This window comes from Lactuca virosa, chromosome 2 (genome assembly GCF_052849685.1).
Source record: "Lactuca virosa cultivar CGN04683 chromosome 2, Lactuca_virosa_CGN04683_v6, whole genome shotgun sequence".
Lineage (NCBI taxonomy): Eukaryota > Viridiplantae > Streptophyta > Magnoliopsida > Asterales > Asteraceae > Lactuca > Lactuca virosa.
The window spans coordinates 273497515-273519972 of record NC_136427.1 but is presented as its reverse complement, the minus strand read 5'-3'; the positions used below and the strand labels follow the sequence as shown (position 1 = coordinate 273519972).

Below are 22458 nucleotides of genomic sequence, written 5' to 3'. Positions count from 1 at the left end.
TACGTTATATGATTCAGTGTGTTAAGTTTTTGTCCGATCTTCGTGTATAATGACTTAGGGACTGCGAGACAATACTTGGGACGAGTATGAGTGGGTGTGAAAGGTAATATAGGCCTATACTATCGGAAGCACGGGAATCATACTAGGATCAAAGAAAGTCATAAGGTTACTAAGATGCTAGTAGTTGAGCTATTTTGTTCATTTCCATCATTACCTTTGTTTTGGTGATGATTTCTATTCAGACCCTGGTAGTCAAAGCGAATCGAGTCCAACTAATCAACGAAGAAGTTCGACGTAGCGTCTGAATTTAGATTAAAGGAAAAGATAATTGAAGCGATCAGTAGAGATATCGCGTTCGCCGTTAAGATTAAGCAGCCTATGGCTTGAAGTACTACATGATAGAATGTGATTATATCACACTACAACATGAAGGAATGTATCTTTCATGCTAGAGTCTAACTCAAAGAGACCTGAGTCTAAACGTTGCATCATACGATTAGAGGTCGTTAGAGCATGACCCATCGGTATATTACGGTAGTCGAAGTAAGGACCTTAATTTAGGTTAAGTATAGCAGTAGTCTCCAATGAAGATTGAATTTATAAGGAAGAGCAAATGCAAGAATTTAGCACCGTCAACAGTCAAGAAGTCTAAGAGTTGGAAACTCAATAGAAAAGACATAAAAGTTACAATTACCGCCTAGGATGGAAAAGTAACGTGTGAAGTTGTGACAACCGTCAAATTCAAGTCAAAGTCAACAAGTCAAGGTCAACAATTCAAACCGGTCAAACTTAATTAGTACTTGTATGCTAAAAGTTATTCTATGTATAACAATGTGCATTTGTATGTCAAGAATTCAAGTGTCTTGAAGAATCTAAGTGTTAACAATGTAAAAACCCTAAAAAGGGAGTTAAACGCATCAAAACACGACTAAGGACCCTCTCGGGGACTTAAAACAATCATAAACGAAGTATAACGGGGTTCACGAGCCTTACATTACGAGATTATACGATAATAATGGCTAAGAATTAAATCTCTCCCAAATCTCTCCAAGTATGTGAAATCTCTCCCAAATCTCTCAAAGTATGTGAAATCTCTCCCAAATCTCTCCAAGTAAGTGAAATTTCTCCCAAATCTCTCCAAGTATGTGAAATCTCTCCCAAATCTCTCCAAGTATGTGAAATCTCTCCCAAATCTCTCCCAAAATCTCTCTCAAACTTTTTGTAGTCATCCGGGTCATCCCGACCCTTAACTTGGCCAAAAACCGCTTGAAACGGGGAGTTAGATCGAAAAACAGCTAATTAGAACCGAAACCCCTCTTAGGAACCGAACCTCTTAGGAACCGAACCTCTTAGGGCCGAACCCTTCTAATGGGACCGAACCCTCCTGTCAGAGCCGAACATGTCAGAAGCGAACCCTCCTTAGGACCGAACTTGCAAGAAGCGAACATGCATCTCGGACCGAAGCTCAGCAGCCGAACCGAGACCCTCGCACCTTCGATCCCTCCCTTCGGACCTTCGATCTCCTCTTCCCCCTTCGGCTCCTTCTTTCCCTTCTCTCGGTTCTCACTCTCTTAGAGCCGAACCTCGCAGGTTCGGTCCATATTGCCCGGTTTTCGACCACTTTCGCTTCCTAAGCCCGTTTTTGACGGGATTTTTTCACCAAATTCATATTTTTATCATTTTTAACCCCCAGAACTCTTATTTTAATTATTTTTCAAGGATTTATTAATTATAAATCATTATTTTACATTAAGAAGAGTATCCTACACCACAAGTGGATCAAGTGTGCCCACTTGCCTCCTATATGTCACTTTCTCATTGATCCAACCTTATCCATATCACACAAACCAAGGCAAACATCCCTTCACCCTAGCCACTTGCTCCAACAACCCTCCATATAAGGAAATGCCTAGGATTTCCTTGATCATTTGCTTCACCATCAAACACTTATACACTTCTCATACTACTTCAAGAGAGCCTCATTTTCTCTCTACTTCCCACCACTTTGTGCAAGTGTTCTTGAGTTGCTACTGCACTTTTTGGTAAGTATTTCATCTAAACTCAAGTGTTATTCCATAATTTCATAACACTCTTGGATCATCGACTCATATCTTAACACCAAAAATCGTTCTTAGGATCATCCACGTCGTCACGTGTTCATCAAGTGCTCTTGACTTGATACTCCTTGACTTCAACCTTCCACTATTCAATAAATCACTCAAGGTGAGTTCATACCCCTACATTTTCTAGTTTTCTTCAGTTTTCGGGGAGGGGGGGGGGGGGGGAATACAAGCTAAAACACCAAAACATATTCAAAACTTAACTTGACAGATTACAACAGAAAAGTTGTGACCTGTTCACGAACTGTTTTACCCAACTTAAACTTAATATTTTTCAAAACTATTTAGTATTCAAGTAGCTCAGGTTTATACCTTTAAAATGACTACTTGCACATCTCCATAAGATTTTTCTACAATTTATGGTGATTTTTACAAAACTGCCTATCATTTCAGAAACGAATTCGGACCAGTCTGTGAGTATGAACACTTTCACATAAGTTAGAGACTTCTAAAAATCATAATAAAACTTATGAATAAACTAGACACATTTTCTAAACTCTCAGAGTTTACGGAGTTAGTTTTCGACTTCGTATGATTTTTCTATGATGATTTCAAAACAGTGCAGAAAGGATAAAAACTAGTTACATAGTTTACCATATTAACAACACTTTGTAGTATGTTGAGCAAAGTGCATAACGATAAGTTTCTCAATATTTGGATGCATTCTTGTTAGTTTATCATCATAAACAGAAATTAGTCATTCATGTTAAGGTTTTTCCTCCATTCATTTCGAACACATATAATAAACTACACTAAGTATAGTTTATGAATTTTCGATAAAAGCATACTACATGGAAAGGGTTTTACTCTAAAAAAAAATGGGTTTTTCATATACTACTTGATAAACTATAATAGTAATAGTTTATGGATTCATATCACAAATGTAGTTTCATAAAAAGGTGATTTCACTTCCTCCACAGAAGGGACTTTATACTCAAACTATATGTAAACTAGTTAACGTAAGTTGTGAGACATTCTCATTGTACTCTTTGAGTACTGGTTAAGAATCCTGAATTAGTTATAACCAAAGTCTCTTGTAGGGAGAGCGTGATAATTGTGTATAGATCTATATTGGGATTGACAACCCACACCCATGTTGCTTGCATAAGTCCGATCGGCCGATCGGGGGTGACGAATGTCATTTCAAGTTAACAATCTTTCAAGTTTACAGGGAAAAGTCTGAAGAACGTCGCAGCAGGTCATCCGGTCGTAGTATGGTTATAACGACTCACATAGGGAGTTAACAATCTTTCAAGTTTACTGGGAAAATTCTACTTTGAAAAGGGGTTTTATCTATTTAAAACTACTTGAACATAAATAGTATAACACACACACTCACATTCTCGGCCTTGGGATTTAAGGCTACATAACTTTTTATAAGGAAAATATGGGATTTTCTTTGGAAATGCATTACGATTATAAACATCATAAGTACAAAACACACACTCATATTCTCGGTCTTGGGAGTTAAGGCTACATAACTTTTATAAGGAAAATAAGGGATTTTTCTTGAAGTATACATGACAAAGTACCAGATTTATTTCTAAATGACTTTAATGACATTAAAACTACGTTTCATCTAGAATTGTTAGACTTCAGCTATAATTTGCTAAGTGTGCATGTTAGAGTTATATATGAAATTAGTCGCAATCGACCTAGAATTGGTGGGCCCGCCTTACTTCCTGTTCCTTGTTTGGTTGTGGACCTAGGGCAGACCCATTATATTCGACAGTTTATTTAACTTAAATTTTATATAACTTATATACACTGGGTGATTATAGAAGGAATCTACAGGTCTTTCTAGGGTACATTATTGCATAACATAGGAGAGTTCATTTCGCATTTAATAAAGAAAATATTGAATTTTCTGAAATCATACTCTATCGCTTTTTACAAGGAAAACGACTTCTTTCTCAAATAAAACTCTTATGAACTCACCAAATTAATTGTTGACGCTTTTTCAAACTACTTATATTATCAGGAATTCAGTGAAACAGGGAATCAACCGCTTTTGAGGATGGGACGTTAAATCGTCAAACATTTCATTTTTGTCATCATAAGTGTAATTGATTTGAAACATGTAAACACATACTATGGTATAACTTTTTCAATTATATTTATGATGATTGTATTTACTTTGAGCACTATTATACTCGTTGTTGTGATACTATACATGAAGTCCTCCACCCCTGGACGTTTCCGCCATCCTTGGTTTGGGGGTGTGACAGAAGTCATATACAAGTCATGTTTTCTGGTTGATTCCGGGACGTAATCATCCTAAGGGGGAGATAAATGTAATGCCCACAAAATCGGGATAAGCATTAGAGATATAATATAAGTTTCGAATTAAGAAAAATAGGAAAAATCAACTGAATCGTCCGTAAATCGTAAAAATAAGTGCGCCAAAACACACACACACACACACACACACACACATATATATATATATATATATATATATATAAACTACACGTCGTACCGATCCCGAAAATTATAAATTTCGTAGAAATCCGACTCCGTATAAATTAGATATGATTTTTATAAGATATAAAAGTCAATCGCGCACAATGAATGTGTGACGTTAAAAGCTACGAAGAGAATGGTTGACTTTTAGCTAAAGTCGCCAAAAGGACAATGGTAGTACTCTTTAAGATAGGATTTTTTAGAAAAAGAAGGCCAAAAACAGAGTTTGTACGAGAGAGTTATGATTTTAGCAAAAATCATTTAATCCTATGAAAATAGGGATGAAAAATAAAATCAGAATTTGCTGATGGAGTCTAAAGGAAAGTTTTAGATATCATCGAGAGCTTTCCGGGGATATAAAGAACGTCGAAAACGGAGTCCGTATGAAGAAGTTAAGGAATTTACAAAATATGTGATTTGCGCCCCACGCGGTGCGTGCTGTGTGAGCGACGCACGCTTCTAGAAGGTGAAAACGCGGACCACGGAGAGGCCGACACGTGGAACAAATTGGATGGGGAGACGTAGCCTTCAAATGCGTGACGTGCATCCCTTTTGCACACCGTGCACCCCCAAAACGGCTATAAATAGAAGGTCAAGCCTCATTCCCTTCCCACACCTCCCAAAGATCTTCTCTCTCGAGTTGCTTTCGATTTTAGACCGTTTTCTTTATTTTTAGTCTTCGGCGAAGCCCTGCGACCCCTGAAGTAGTAGTAGCTAGCGAGTAGAAGCTTTGCTAGCGCAATTTCCTAACTTTTGTCATAAATAACCTCTGTAAGTTAAGCTACACTCTAGTCTTTTCAATGTAACTTATATTTATAGTCATAAGTCGTTATTATGGACATATAAATAAGATTTATCAATAATTCCATGCCATTATAATGATCGATCTACTTACAGGAGAGGTGTCTAGAATGGTCATGTAGGCTTGGTTTTTGGATTTCAGAAAAGCTATTATGCCGAAATAGTCCTGCCTCCCAATTGTCTTGTCTGGCTTATCCTTGCTTGATAGATCTTGATGTAGACATTGGGATTAGTGAGGAACCTAGACTATAATTAATATGGTTACTAGGATTACGAAACTAGACTAAGGCTTAGTACTCTATGTGTCTTGGTCTTCTCAAAGTACGAAGCGAAGCTCTGCCGAAATCGTCAGTCATCCACTTAATTGGTCTTTTCAAAGTATGAAGTGAAGCTCTGCCGAAATCGTCAGTCATCCACTTTATCAAGTGAGTGCATAGTTACTTTCAAACTTACACATAGATACAAGTATTCTAATTGGTTAAATGTTATGTGCGTTATTTTTGTTGTGTTTAATATATTTGTACAATATGATATGATTGTTACTTAATCTAATCATATACTTAACAATATAATTGGGTAGTAAAGGGTTGTGCATAATAATAAATGAGAGGTTATGCTAGGGCCATGTAAGTTAATGGTTGTGATAGGTTAAGTGAGAGTTGTGCAAATTAGTAAGTCATGACCTGTCGTGCCTATCCAAAGTATTATTACACTGTCGTGTCTAGCCAATTATTGTTGTAGTGTCGTGCCTAGCCAAGTACTATTGTACTGTCGTGCCTGTCCAAATATTATTGTAGTGTCGTGCTTATCCAAGTGCTATTGTACTGTCGTGCCTATCCAAGTACTTTTGTACTGTCATGCTTACCCAAAATGTTATCATACTTCCAACAAAGATCCTTTAGGAAAGATCTCTCGAGATCACAATACTAGGACTAGAAAGTGAGGATAACGGGAATGGGGTAATGGGGTTATTTGAATGTTGAAGAATATATAATTAAAGATTATAATATTGTGGGTTGAAAACCCTATGTATCTCACCAGGTTTTCCAACATGACCCATTCAGTTAATTTGTACCACATCTATCGATGCGAAGATACATTACAGTGAGAGATTAAAGGAGATGTAGATCATTAGTGTAAATTAATGTAAGGTTTGTTTATGCTTATATTTTGTATCAGTTATGACATCCCAAGTTTTGAAAGAATATCAATATCGAATGTTTCTTCGGAAATGTTTAATGTTAATATTATTTCACACTGAAATAATATTTTTGGGACCAATCCTGCAACAAAAGAAATACTTTGTTTTAAAATAAGCATAAATAAATTTTTTAAAATGACCGTAAATTTGGGGACGTCACAGTAAAACAAGTATCCAAATGACTTTTGTGGATAGCCAATGAAATAACACTTCTCGGATCTGGGTTCAAGTTTGTCATGTGTCTCTCGTCTTATGAGTGTTTCACAACCCCAGACCTTAATATGTGTGAGCGAGAGAGCTTTCCCTATCCACATCTCATGAGGTGTCTTGGTAACCTTATTTGTTGGAACAAGATTTACGATATGGGCGACTATCTCTAAGGCATACCCCCATAAATGAATATGAAAAGAAGCTCGACTCATCATGGAACAAACCATATCTAGTAAGGTTTGATTACGCCTCTCAGCCACACCATTAACTTGTTGTGTTGTGGGAGGATTCAATTGTGAAACAATTCCACAATCCTTAAGATAGTTGTGGAACTCGATACTAAGATACTCACCACCTCTGTAAGATCTTAACATATTTATCATCCTGCGTAATTAATTCCCGACCTCGTGCTAAAACTCTTTGAACTTTTCAAAGGTTTCCAATTTATGTTTGATTAAGTAGATATAACCATATATGTTATAATCATATGTAAATGTCACGTAGTATCGATTAGCATCTCTTGTGGTGGATCTAAATGGGCCACATACATCCATATGGATTATGTCCAATAATATTTCACCTCTTTCACATGATCCAGTGAAAGGTTATTTTGTCATCCTGTCCAAGAGACAAGATTCACATTCATCATCTATCCTAAGATCAAATGATTCTAACACTCCATCCTTTTGGAGTTGGGTGATGCGTTTCTTGTTTATGTGCCCAAGACGATAATGCCACGAACATGCTTTGTCTATACCATTGGACGAATCAATATGAAACACACTATTGCCTAAGTTATCAACACAATTCACATTTTCATACACTTCATTACAATGTAAAGCTTCAAACATGAAAACACCATTATGAAAAGCATAAATAGATCCAATATCATTATCAAATGAATATCTAAAGCCTTGTCTGAACAATCATGAAATGAAATAATGTTTTGCGTCATATCTTACGAATAATAGCAATTAATCAAACTAACCATAACACCACTACTAAGCACAAGCCCATAAGTTCCAATTTTGGTAACAGGTGAAGATCGCATATTCCTCAAGATCAAATTGAGCTTCCTATGCTCCACCTCCTCACTTTCTCTTAGCCCTGCAAATCATATCAAATGTGGAAACCACATCCTGTGTCAATGACCCAAGAATGAGAAAGTTGTGTGTTATTAACTTGAATAATGTAAATACCTAAAGAGGGCGCCTTGATTTTGTCATCTTTCAAGTCCTGCAAGTATTTGGGACAACTTCTTCTCCAATGACCGGTTTCGCCACAATGGAAGCAAGTGGCCTCCTTTGGATCACTGATCGCAGTGATATCAAAATTGGGCTTCAACTTTGACCCACTGCTAGACCCTCCAGCATGGGCCTTCCCTTTCCTTTCGGATTACGAAGGAACCTTCCTATTTTCCCTTTGCCATATCCAATGGCCAGGACAGGAGCACTTGTTGCAGAATGGGCATGATTTTTCTTCATCCCTGATTCAGCAGTTTTCAACAAGTTATGGAGCTCAGTCAATGTCGTTACTGTATTGTTCAAATGATAAGTCATAATAAACTGATCATAACTAGGAGTAAAGGAGTTAAGGACCATGTCAATGGCCAACTCCTCGTCAAACGACACATTGAGCCTTTGTAGTTTCTCCACGTGTCTTTGCATCTTTTGTACGTGAGGGCAAACAGATTCTTCGTCCTTGAGCTTGCATGCCATAAGAGATTTGATCACTTCCTAGCGCTCTTGTCCTGCCTTCTTGTGGAACTCTCCAACAAGGTCGAGAGCCATCTCATATGGCCAATAGTCCTCATAGAACTTGGCCAGCTCAGGTGTCATAGTGGCCATCATGATGCAAGCAATCTTAGTGGCATCATCAAAGTGTTTGTTGTAGGAAACAATTTCCTCAGGAGTATCGGTGGAATGATCGATTTAAACAAGAGGCTTTTCGAGGATATATTCTTTTCCCTCGTATCGAAGAGTCATCTTCAAGTTTCTCATCCAGTCCATGTAGTTAGGACCCGTGAGCTTCTCTTTCGACAAAATCGAGAGTAGAGAGAATTTTGAGTTGGAGGAGTCGGCTTGAGTAGTACTAAGAACACCGTTTCCAGACATCTATATAAAGAGACATAGTTTTTATTTAGTGATATGAATCCTCAATATTTTAGCCCAAAATAAATATTTTAGGCTAGGATCCAAAATACAATTCATAACAAAGAAAAGGGATGTTGTAATATGATTGTGAATTTATTAAGGTAGGTAATACAAATATACCAATTTCAATCTAGTGTGAAACTCCTAGATCGTTTGAGATTCATTGAATCTTATCAATGACATGTTTAATCTCAGATTATGCTCTTCAAATTTGTGACTAGGATGCCGAGGATCACAAATAAGATATGAATAACCATGCAAACCCGCTTGACAACCTCGATGCCATTTATCATCTCAAATTAATGTGTCGGTAAACCACACACGCTCCATTAACAATGATAATTTTTGCTTTGTCCATCACTTAACTTTATAGTCCTAAATTAATGTGTTGGTTAACCACGCACGCTCCACTAACGACATATAAAGAGTGATGTGCGTTTTCATGGACTAGCATACACTTCACATTTTTGTCCTAAAGTAACCAGAGTTTGGGATTTATTCAAAAATGTCAGGCATAATACTTTTAAGAGGTTATGTCCTATCAAATTCGTTCGAATAATGACCGTCCACCATACAAGGGAGCGGCGGATGAGAGTGGTCACCCAATGAAGGTCATATTATAGGTCGTTTCCTTATACCCCCTTATAGTTGACTTCGTGAATGTGACGTGCTAGCGATTTGACTGACTTGTCTTATACATATAATATATTAAACTTTTAATAATGTATAGTATAAGGTGTATTTTTAAAGCTTTTCAAAATACTAGGGTTTAAAATTATTTTTTTTCGAATTAAAACAATTAATAATAATTAATTTTAAACCAACTAATGATTTAATATTTTATCTTGATTAAATAACTAATTAAATAAATTTAAATCATATTATTTATCAATTAAACAATTAATTAAATTAATTTAAATCACATGGATTAAATAATTATTTACCAATTAAACAGTTAATTAAATAATTCAAATTTAATCATAATCCCTTAGCCTTCTAATTTTCAAAAAAGGTAGGGTTTATCAAGTTTTAATTATTTAAATTTTAAATCATATTAAAATAATAATTAAGAAAACTAGAAACCCTAAGGATATATACAAGATTTCGAAAACAAGGGGATGGTGGCTAGGGTTTCAGAAAACCCTAGCTAAGTCGAAATTAAGCCTTTAAGGTTTAATTTCCATAAACTTTAATTTTAGTCAATTCATTTTAGTGCACAATCAAATAGAAAACTAAAGCTCTGATACCACTGATGGGTTTTCTAGGTTATAAAAAAATTGCATGTGGCGGAAAAACGCTTAAACCCTTAAGTTCACATGCAACCTAGAAAGCAGTGTCGATGCTACACATATGGAATGTGGGTCCAATAACCCACCTAATTTTTCTAACTTATGTACAATTTTTATAGAATATTTTTTTGACCTGCCGTAGGAAAAATTTAGGACCTACCTTACCAATAAAATCTTTGAATTTATATAGAAAAATTAGTGAACCATGTGGTTTTCTATTTTAGACTCGCCACTGCTAGAAAGAATCTATGTTTTCTCTATTGATAGCAACTAACATTGAACATCAAGAAACCCTAGGAGAGAGGCTATGAAATTGAAATTTATATTAAATTAGGGTTACATACCTTTTAATTATTATTGCAAATAACTAAGGTAAAATCCTTCTTCAAGACCTTGAAAAGCTAGCACCAAAGATATGGTACCTCTAATGGCTTGTACCCAAAACCCTAGTAGCAAGAGGACTTAAGGATAGAGGAGGCTAAAGAAAATTTTTGAATCGTGAGAGTCTATGGAAGTGGACGAAAAATAGGATCCATAAGGGTCCTATTTATAGCTGATAAGGAACACTTGAAACCCTAATTTGAACAATATAATAATATATTTCAAATTAGTAATTATCCAAGCCCTTAATTGTATAATAGGATTATCCTAAAAACCCTAAAAGACTAGCCAAATTTCGGCCACATCTAGAAGGTTCTAGAAACCCTATTTTGTTTAATTATTGAACAATTACAACTCAGTCCCTATACTTCCAATTAATTTAATTAATCCCGAAATTAATTCCATTTAATTTCTGATTAATTCCAAATTAATTATTATTATTTCCAATTAATATATAAATCATATAATATATTAATAAATCATTTATTTCAATCTCTAATTAATTTATTAATCATATAATAAATTAAGAAATCAACATCTTCTTCCAAAAGTTACTCTATCAAAATACTAGTTTTGAGGACAACCAAAAAAGGACTTTGCTTCTAATTCAAGAATACACCAATTTAGTTGTTGGCTTAGACACCTTAATCCAACACAAACATGGTCATTTTTCTTATTGCACGGAAGTCTAATGTCCTATAAAAGCCATCACAAGCTCTAGAGTTCTTCAAACTCCAAGAGTATCCAAGAAGGGACCAAAACCTTACAAAAAGGTCTCAAAATTGCACCAAAAAGAACATAAGTCAAGATGAGAGCTTTATAACTTCATTCACTCAGAAATCTGAAGTAGATGGTGGATCCAAGCCGGTTCCTTGCTCCCTTACACCAAGATGATCTTCCTCTTCCTTCAAGCCCACCAAAGACTAAGAACTAAGCATCAAATTAAAGGAACAAGATCTCAAGGCTTCAAGGAGGCTAGGGTTTCATTTGGAAGGGATGGAGGCTAAAGAGGATGCCATAAACCTTGAGTTTAGGGGCTTAAATATAGAGGAAACCCTAAAAGATCGTGGGCTTGGGCTGCAGTTGATACCACATCGTGGCATTCCCCTTGTCACGTCGTGGTAGACACCTGAATGTGCATTCATGTATTTGACATGCCACGACGTGGTTCTCCATTCGTCACGTCGTGGCACAAGGTCTTTCCCAAAAACCTTACCTTTGATCCTTCCAGACCTTCAACCGATCTATTCTTGAAAATGGGTGTTACAAGTATAAAATCTTATTCATTTCAAATGCAAATTTTGTATTTATAAGGCATTTAAAAAACCAATTTCTCAACACATGTCGTGATTATCTACATACAACAAAAAAAATCATTAAATCAATTACCAAGTTAAAAATATAATTTTAGAATTAAACTAAAACAAATATATGTCAATGTACAAAAGAATGATTATATTGACCAAAGCTCATAAAATTGTTAAGTTAAACTTGTAACTTAAATCAAAATTAAAAATAAAAAAAACTGGGTGTTAGATAATACAATCAGGAGGAGTAGACTTTTTCTAGAAGAGACAAGTAAGAAAACATATAGCCATTCATTATTTTGGCTTGGGTTGCGCCTTCCTATATATAACAATGATTTTTAATTTATACTAAGGTTTTTTTTTATAGTTGTTGATTGAGTTTGGCTGAGTTAGAGGTCTAACTGAGTCATAACTGTCTTCCTCTTATTAAACCATGTTGTTTGATTACTTCTCTGACTGATTGTGCCAAATGTTGAATATAACAATTTTACCCTTCTGTTTTTTTTTTTGTGCTTACTAAAACGTTTCAATTGACAAATTATCAGAATAAAATCGCAAAATAATTTTGTAAATAAAAATAGCATACAAAATCCAAATTCTAGTCCAACATTATGCAACCAGATTCAACTATTATACTAAAAATCGGTAGAAACTACTAAATTCTTTATTTTTTGATAAAAAAACGCCAAAGTTGCAGTTGAGGTAAAATCATTACATGAACAACAAATTAAACTAACATGTGTTTCATATGGTTGATATATGATGGAAAATGTTAACCAAACGGAAACATCCTTGAGCATTTTTCTTTCCTTGATCACCTTGATGCAAATTGTTCATTACCCTCTATAACTTTCCCTTTCTTGAATTTAAGCCTTCAAGGTCCGTCTCAGATTGAAGATCCAAAATCTTTCCTCTTCTGATTAATGTAGCAAATGTAAAAACTAAAAGAGTTATTAATTATACGACATTATCACCATCATCATACAAGCATAATAAGGAGACACAAGATTTTTTTTTTTGGTGGTTTTGTTTGAATCATAATTTTAGTTTTCTTTTGGCTATTGATTCTTTGGTTAGTTGGAGTTGACACAACGCCTTTTGAGTTGGGTTCAAGCCATAATAGATGTCACCGACCCCTAGAGCAATAGCAAAATAGAGATACACAGGGTAGATGTGGCAATGATATGTAAGTTATAGCTTACGATTCTTTTGGCTAAATAATTTCAGTTTTAATTGATGAATGTTTACGGTTGTCAATCTCTACTGCTACCCTGTTTAAGGACACATTTGACCAATGTTTCCTAACTTCTAAAACATAGGCTATGGTTGTTTTTATATATGGTTCATGGGTTTTAGTGCCCAAATTTTTTAAAACTCAATTTTATTTCTTTCTTCTGGTAGTGATTATTATGGAACTGTATAAACAACATTACACTTTGTGACAACAAGTTTATATGGACAACATATGCCAAGTGCGGCAATGTTTTAATATTTACAAATTTGCTTACAAGCAGGAATTTGAGTCAAAGGGGGATTTTCTTTGTATCTATCATATTTGGGTCAGAAAATACATAACAAATACCATCTAGTTTGAGCGTATATAGAATCTATACAAATTTCAGAAAAGAAAAAAAAACAAATAAATGAATGATTATTTACCGGAGTTACAAGAAAAAGGCGGTGACAGAGGAGTGACGTAGGAATGTGCTAGTGGAGGAGTAGCGGAGGAAGATGTTGGAGATGTAAAAAGTGGTAGAGGAAGGCAGTTATTGGTCTAGTTTGATTGACTGAAAGATGGAGAAGGATAGAGGCGTGAGTTTTATCAAACACCCTTACTCGACTAAGTAAGAGGGAATATGCAAGCTATTTTCCAACCAACTATACTTTTTGGAGGACTCGGTAAGAGGCCAATGGACCGAATAAGAGGCTAAAGTTTGTTGTATCAAACACTCTTACTGGACTAAGTAAGAGGATAACCTCTTACTGGACCCGCTAAGAGGTAAACCAAACAAGCATTAATTATTATATTAGTATTAATAAGGTTGTTAAAAAATTTGATTTTGATCATAGGATTCTACAATTATACTTAGGTAAATCGATCATGATAATATATGAATATTTTTTTTATAAGATTGGAGTAGGATCGTAAAATCTTTATTATTTATTCAGATTTGTATTTTGAAAACTAAAATCAATTAGAATTCATTTGATATTATTTATTCAAACGAAAACTTTTATTTAAACCCAATGAAACCCTTAAATATACTTTCCTCTCGAAGATCATACTACCAACGATGGTCGATCTTAATTTTTGTTTGTAATTTAACAAAATATAAACATGTTATCGATTCTAAAATAAGTTTAGTATCTCTTTTGTTTTTTCAAAATAAACGTAACAATTATTTTCAATGATAAAGGTACAAGATATTCGTTAATGCTAACGTTAAACTTGATTAAGAAGTTTATATTGTACTACTTTTTTTTTAAGAAATTCGATTAATAATGATTTTTAAAAAAAGAAAAACTGAATTGTGTTCTAGAATTATGTTAATAAATCTTTTAATCCAGATATTAATCGCAAGCCGACCTTAGCTCAGTTGGTAGAGCGGAGGACTGTAGTGTGTTCATAGCTATCCTTAGGTCGCTGGTTCGAATCCGGCAGGTCGGAATTGTTTAACTAATTTTTGGTGATTGTATTTGATTTTATCTCTTTAAATATTTAACTAGAAGTTTTGTAAATAATATATTTAAATTATCGAAAATATAGAAAATTAGTAAACTAGCCAAAAACACTAATTACCTATTCATTTTTAGCCAAAAATTAGAAGTTATCTATATTTAGGCATTAAAACCGTAGGTTTGTTAATTGAGCTACTCTTTCGAGTTAAAACCCACTCTTTTGTTTTTAGCATAAAAAATAAAATCATTTTTGAAATAAAAAAAAATTAGGAGTTATCTATATTTAGGCACTAAAACTATAGGTTTGTTAATTCGACTACTCTTTCGGGTTAAAACCTACTCTTTTGATTTTCGTATAAAAAATAAAATCATTTTTGAAATCAAAACCGTAGGTTTTAAGACATCTATGGTTTGTTCTCAACGACATACGGTTTCTTATTGAGTATTTTACACGAAACCCACTCTTTCGACAAGAAACCTACGGTGTACAAGTTGTCAAGGCATAAATTGTGCATTAACTACTTGTACATCGTAGGTTAAAAAAAATCATCATATGTCTATCATAATACAATTATATACAAGGTAGAAGCAAAAAAAAATCGGAAAAACGAAAAAAAAACAGTAGGTTCGTACGATACCTATGGTGTTCAAGCATTCGATGCACAATATGTGCATTGTTTACTTGTACGCCGTAGGTTTCATATGAAACCTACGGTTTCATAATTTTTTTTTTCGGTTTAAAAAAAAAAGACTATAGGTATAAACTCTAGTCCTAATCGAGAATACGCTAAAATTACAGCAAAATCCGAAACATAACTATTTGTTTTTTGAAGACTCCATTAAGAGAAAAAATAGTAGTCCAATTGCTTTAAAAGAATACACAAAATGACCTAAATTAAAAACTAACACTTTATATACTATCGGCCGATGGCCCCTTAAAAAGTAGACGATCCATGAAACAGTAGCTCATTGCCCGAAATAGTAGTCAGTTTTTTTTTTTTTTTGACCGTAGTCAACTACATTCGACCGTAAACATATGGTTTGACCGTAAGTTTCTCTAAGAAACATACGGTTTGTTTGACCGTGGGTTTTTCTAAGAAACACAAAGTGAACTATTCTTTCGCCTTTAACATACGGTTTTAGTGGCTAATATGGGATAATTCGTATTTTTTTGGCTAAAAATTGATAAATAATTAGTGTTTTTGGCTAGTTTAGTATTTTTTTCTCTTGGAAATATACCTTTTGCATATTTTTTTATTTCCGTAATTAGTTAGATTAACTCAACATAAATCACAATTAGGGGTTGTTTGGTTGGTAGGAATGAAATGGAATTTGAGGAAAAAATATTTCAATTCTCTTAAATTCATGTGTTTGGTTTAGCTTTAAGAGAAGAAAAATGAATTCTTAATGAAATATTTTTCCTTAAGATGACGGAAAGTTCATTCCTTCACCATCTCAAGCGAATTAATTCATTTATAACATGGAAAATAGTAGATTACGATTTTGCCATCGCTAAACATCATCTTACACTTCATCAATAAACCTAACATCATATTCTTCCCACTCTCGTTCAACCGACAACCCTCTTTTGCACGTCTTCTCCACTTTGTTACAGGAGTCGCCCAACGACCTTCATCGCAGGTGATCTCTCTCTCTCTCTCTCTCTTTCTCTCCCTCTCTCTCTCTCTCTCTCTCTCTCTCTTCGATCAAATGTTACATTCGAACCAAACAACCCCCTCTGAAGTCGACCTCAAACAGGGCTGTTGTGACATCGCTGCTATGACAATCTGAAAAAAAGCCCTTTTTTTTTCTATTCAATAGCTGCTAATAACATTTTTCTGAAATCACTGTTATTAATCTTGCTCTGAAATCGTTTACATCAGGGGAATGTGAAAAAAAAAACATGTGGTTTCTTGCTAAATCGATAGAACAGAAACTTGTTGCTGAACATTATAAAAGTATATTTCAGAAATATGTTGTAATCAAATTATACCATCTTTCTGTTGAAATCGAACCAAACAATCCCATATATATATATATATATATATATATATATATATATATATATATATATATATATATATATAAAGTAGGTTCATGTATATAATTGTGTAATTAAAAAATTGGATTTTATACAAAAAAAAAATAAAGAACCCTAAACCATATGGATATGACTCTAATTTACTGGAAAACGAATATTGGTTTAGCAACACCTAGCAGTCTTAACTAAATTTAAAAGGACTGAGACGGTAAGAGTTTAATAGTGGAGGGTGTAATTCATCAATACTAAACACCCACATACTTGATTGCATTCATATTCAATCCCCTCTGCTAGGGTTTCTATTTTAGCCCTAAAACCCACACACGTTATTCTACTCAATTATTCTGGAAAAAAAAGCGATTCATCAAAGAAAAAACAAGTCCCAATCTAGGTAAGTTTCTGTTTATGTCGCACGACGACGCCTACCATGGGTAGTTGTCTTTGTTTTATGTGAATGTTTTTAGCCGATCGGATGATTCGGTTTTGAATATGACACAGGGTTTCTGTATAATATGTCGCTATTTGTTTAAATTAAATTTTTGTAGGCATTTTGATTGTTAAACTCGATGGCTGGAAAAGATTCTGACTACCGTATATTTGTCGGAGGGCTATCATGGGACGTTACTGAGCGCCAGCTTGAAGGCGCCTTTGGTCGTTTCGGAAAAATTATCGACTCTCAGGTTCCTTGCTTTTCTTATCTTTTATGATTTGTTGATTAATTGGTAAATTTACATCCACGTTAAGATTAATTTATGAGAAAGTACGTGGAAGAACAGATTTACGATTTTTAAGGTCCTAATTTTGATATCATTATGTTCTTTCAATAAGCCTGAGGGGTCGTAATTTGGTGTAAATTTTAGTGGGTCTTTTGGATTTTGTAAGGAGGGTGTAGGGAATCCGAGTCCTAAGGATAATATGAATGTCAAATGTCTAGTGGTTGTAAGTATTTTCTGATCATAAGGTGGCTTAGCTGTTAACCTTACTTATTTGGCATTGTTACGGGTTTGCTTAGCCATCAGGAAATTTAGTTAGACATGAGTCTTGTTTGAATGTGTTTATGGATTTATGCAACTCTGTAGATGCGAGAGAAACAAATTTATGTTTACCAAGATTGTTAGTTTTTTTTTTTTTTTTCTCATTAAAAAGTTAATCTTAAATATTATTATTGTAAGTCAATGATTTTCCTTTGGTGCTTCTGTTATTAATAATCTGTTTGTTTGTTTTCTTGCTGGAATGCTGGTTCTGATCTTTGGTTGCTTAAGATGGATTTGTTTACAAGAAACTGTGGGTTCTGTTGGGTTGAACTGCTGAAGCTCACTTTCGTTTTTATGCTTTGCTTTGTTCAGTTGGTTGTTTTGAAATAGAACATCTGTATGTCAACACGTTGCACAATCTTATTAAAAGAAGCTTGTATCAGATATGCCCGTTTAAGTAAGCTTGTGATCTGCTTTGAGAAAGTACGTGGTTTGAGACACACATGGATATCTATCAGCAGTTTTGGACTTCTCATATGTATTATTAACATGCGGCTGAACCTCTGAAAAGTCAAAAAGATTTAGCAAACTTCATGAAGCTAGTAGCTTTTACTAAAGCTAATCATTTTTTCATTCGTTGTTGACACAAGTGCTGCCTTTTGTTGATTAGGATTTGAAGTCGAATTATCCATATATAATACCAAATGTTTTGGGGATTGATTAAAAAACATATTCTTGAATGCACTGCACCTGTGATAGAGAAAAGACTCACTACCCAATCACTAAAGAGCCATTGGACCAGTAACTTGGAAGGTGTACTCAAGGAGGAAGTCCAAAACCAAAGGACAGGTGTAGGGTGGTAAGAGAGGACACATGTATGGTGAGATTCTAGTTTCTGAGAAGTTCATGTGTGGTTGTGCTTCGATATGATTACTATTGATTAGATTAATACACCTTCTGTTCTTCTTCTGGCATATACTTTTTTGAGCTTTTTAGAACTTGAGCACTCAGATTAACACCAGAGTTGCTAGGGTTAAGATGCCCATGCTCTGTTTTGTCAGGAAAGAGTGACAGAGGTCAGTTATGCATCTGTTTTTGAGCAGTTTTCATTAAATAATACGTACACTGAAAGTCAGATTGGTGGTCTTCATCATTTAGCAGAAGATTAGGGTACATAGTATTCTTTTGTGGGAGGATTCTCAATGGCTGAAGCTATCTTTGTGCTCGATTTTGCATCCTGTTCTGCTGGAGTTTCATTTATCTTAGCACTTGTTTCAAGTAGATTTCTTTTCTGTTGCTTATGACAAGTCCATGATGGTTAGTTATAGTGTAAGTAAAACATAGTGCCTCCTAGACTCAACCCTCAAAAGCACTCGCCTTCATTTCCAATATCCTGATTTGCAGTGTTGTAGAGCACCGTTTGTGAAAGCAATTACTACTACCAGGGCTTTTTGTTTTCCATGCTGATTCATGTACAATGTAGCAGCTGTTGGTAAATGGGACAATGTGATCCGGATTGACACTTTTTGGTGAAGGTTTCCAAGATTTCAAGCTAAAGCTGCTATCTTTATCCCAATGATTTTTAGCTATATAGAGCTTCTTCTTGCTGTTTAGCGTCTTATGTTCAAGAAACTACCTGGCACCGATATAATTTATGACACCAAAAATATGATGAAGTGGCAATAGTGATGTATGTTTCCCTGAAAGATGAGATAGTAAAAGATCCCTTAAGTTGTCCAAAGTGGGGAAGAAAGAAGAAATTGATGACCTTGTTATGTTATAAAATCTTAGAAATTAAGCTAAAACAACAAAAGTAATCTTATCATCAGCTGAACTTCTGTGGTTAAGTCATCCCAAGTGCTGTAATGTATGTTATGCGGGCTAAGAAAATTCCAGTTAAGATCTGTTATTAGTAACAGTAGTAAGTAAACAGTGAGAAAGAAAAGAAGAAATTGATAAGTGATTTGGTGCAGAGTGCCCTGAATCTGATCTACTATTATAAATCCTAACAAATTAAGTTCTTTATCGGCCAAATTGATATAGAGGTAATATCTTAAACCATGTCATATTTCATCTTTTAGTATTCTTTTATCGTGTAACAACATAAGCAAAAGTTTCTTCTCTCTCTCTATTGAATGCCTGTTATAATATATAATATGTTAATTAGCCATACTTATAGGTTATCATGTTTCAAGAGTCAATTGTTAGTTTCTTGTGTTATAAGTTGAAACTTGTATAACTTGTTATTAAGCATGATCTTGATGTAGATAATGCTTGAAAGAGACACCGGGCGTCCACGTGGATTCGGGTTCATAACATTTTCAGACCGTAGAGGCATGGAAGATGCAATCAGAGAAATGCATGGAAGTGATCTTGGGGAACGAGTCATCTCCGTCAACAAGGCTCAGCCTAAAATGGGCGGTGATGAGGCGGCAGATCACGGTTACGGTGGAGGCTATCCGTCGTCAGGCGGTAGAGGTGGTGACAGATCTATGGGACAGGACGAGTGCTTCAAGTGTGGCCGCTCAGGACACTGGGCCCGTGATTGCCCTTCAGCAGGCGGTGGCGGTGGTGGTGGTGGCCGGTTCTCTTCCCGCCCCAGGTTTGGTGGTGGCTATGCAGACCGTGAACGTTATGTGGATGATGGAGGGCGTTTTGGGGATAGAGACCGCTATGATAGTCGAGATAGCAAGTATGTTGGAAGCCGCAGTCGGTATTCTAATGATAGGTATGGTATCTAGAATCCTTGAGTGGAGATATTTTGAAATGACTGTTTTACCCTTTAAACAATAAATATTTATGTATTTTGGCGTTTGTTTGATTTAATAGGTACTCACCAAGTGGAGGTGGAGATCGGTTTGGAGGCGATAGATATGGAGTCCCGGAACGTTACCCACCACCACCACCACCACCGCCACAGAGCGGGTATGGCAGGGAGAGAGACTATGATCGGGAAGTTGTCCCAAGGAGGAGCAGTGACAGATATGGTGGTGGTGGTGGTGGACCTGCACGTTATGAAGGAAGAAACTATAGGGATAGAGCTGGTCCATATGACCGGCCCAGAAGGGGAGGTGGCCGGCCATCTTCTTTTGACTACTGAAAAGTTTTCTTGTTATCTGATATGCTCAACGATGAAACCTTTTATCCATCCGCTTTTGAGATTGGGTTAGTTAGTTTGTGAATCATTCTCATCTCAGTTGAGGTGGTTAATAAAACCTTGTGCCACTTTTTCTTCTACTAATTTATTTTCAGTCGGCTCCTAAAAGTAAATTATTATTTCATGTATGCCTTCTACTTTATCTAAACAATTTTTTGCCAACAAGTCTATATTTTGAAATTCGTCAACAATACATCCATACACTTGAATAAAATTTGATTTTTCTAATTGCCTGCTGGAGCTGTTGGTTCTTGCTTCCTCGCTTTGTACATTTCAGATGTTATTAGCATTTAGCAAGAAATTACATGATCTTGGCGATGCGTTTAGCTACTTCATCTCATGACTCTCTTTTATTCTTCCCTATGACTATATTTTTATTGCGTTCTTGTTCTTCATTATGTCAAATAATCATATAAAATTGTCTGCTATCGACACAGATAACATTTTAAAAATGGGTAAAGTAGAAACACATGTAAAAATATTAGGCAGTACTCTAAAATATTTTATTGTTTTTTCTCTCGATCGCTTCGTTGCCATGATCATCTAAATTGATTCATATTACTTTACCTTTACCAAGCTTGAGATGGGCCTGAAAACCTGATCCCAAACCTTATTGTAATTGTAATGTATAAAGCTGGTAGAAATTTATTGGACTTGAAAAACTGGAACTAGCTCATCCTTAAACCGAGCCTTATAATAATCATTCTAAAGTCGGTTACTGATTTTGATGTACATCTCTAAGTAAGGGCGTTCACAAACCACTAACACTGTACTAGACCGCATCATATAACACAGTTTAGTTATAAAAGATTAAATCCTAGAACTAAGATATCAATTTATAGAGTATCTTCAAGGAATGGAAGCATATCAAAAAACTTCTTGGTGTATTCGTCAATAGTAAAGTTGTCTAGTGCAAAAAATAAAATAAAAAACATTGATCAGTTTCTAGTCCCATGTCTATGCCTATGTATATGCTAAACAAAACTTTGTCTTTAATCTTTCCACAAATTCTTCCCAAGTGAAGGAAGACACAACATTATATTGTAGAGTTCGATGGAGTGTATTTCACCAAGTAAGGGAATCATCTTTAACATTTGAGAAGCGTATCCCACCTTTCGATATTTTTCACAACGACACATACGAAGAATTTGCTCCACATTTATGCTATCCAACGAATGGTCACTTTTGGATCAAGCACACCATTAAATTCTTTAGGTCTGCAAGATAAAAGCTTTAAAAGTACATCCCTTGGGTGCATCTTGGGATGGGGGAGGAGACCCTCCTTGAGTGTTAGACTTTAAGTAACACCATCGAGAGTTCTACTTATAGTGTAATTTTCTGATTGAGTTCGAGAATGGGTTCCCAAACTTCATAAAGTAAGCGGTGCATCTTATATATTGGTTATATTCTTGTACATGATGAAGAGAAATGGTGGAGAGTGTGGGCCTTTTCTAAAATTCAAATAACTAATATGATTAAATAAAAAATAAGTCAAATGGATAAAACAATATTTTCAATTTTGATTGGACAAAACCCAACCAAATTACATTAAAAAAACCAAATACGTAGTTTTTAAACTCAGATTATTATTATTATTATTTTTTGAAATTTTCTCTAATAAATGCAGATAAAATGACAAAAACACCTGAATTTTCTATTTTTTTTTTCGAAATAACCAAAAA

General features: G+C 35.0%; 1 protein-coding gene and 1 non-coding gene across 4 annotated transcripts; both read left to right on the top strand.

Annotated features, from left to right (window-relative positions):
* Positions 1 to 14507: 14507 nt before the first annotated feature.
* Positions 14508 to 14593, top strand: TRNAY-GUA (transfer RNA tyrosine (anticodon GUA)). The gene is given in 2 exon segments: positions 14508 to 14544; positions 14558 to 14593. It is a non-coding gene; the product is annotated as a tRNA-Tyr (tRNA).
* Positions 14594 to 16902: 2309 nt separating this feature from the next.
* Positions 16903 to 20889, top strand: ATRZ-1C (RNA-binding (RRM/RBD/RNP motifs) family protein with retrovirus zinc finger-like domain-containing protein). 3 transcript variants are annotated; one of them, XM_079080545.1, is made up of 4 exons: positions 16903 to 17036; positions 17191 to 17325; positions 19887 to 20347; positions 20449 to 20889. In XM_079080545.1, the coding sequence occupies exons 2-4, from the start codon at positions 17212 to 17214 to the stop codon at positions 20717 to 20719; spliced, it is 846 nt and encodes a 281-aa protein (XP_078936671.1). In that variant the 5' UTR covers positions 16903 to 17036; positions 17191 to 17211; the 3' UTR covers positions 20720 to 20889. The 3 variants fall into 3 exon arrangements, with proteins under 3 accessions (XP_078936671.1, XP_078936673.1, XP_078936672.1); XM_079080547.1 differs by lacking the exon at positions 16903 to 17036 and adding an exon at positions 17992 to 19664 and having other exon boundaries at positions 17193 to 17325; XM_079080546.1 differs by lacking the exon at positions 16903 to 17036 and adding an exon at positions 17908 to 19664 and having other exon boundaries at positions 17199 to 17325.
* The last annotated feature ends 1569 nt before the right edge of the window (positions 20890 to 22458 follow it).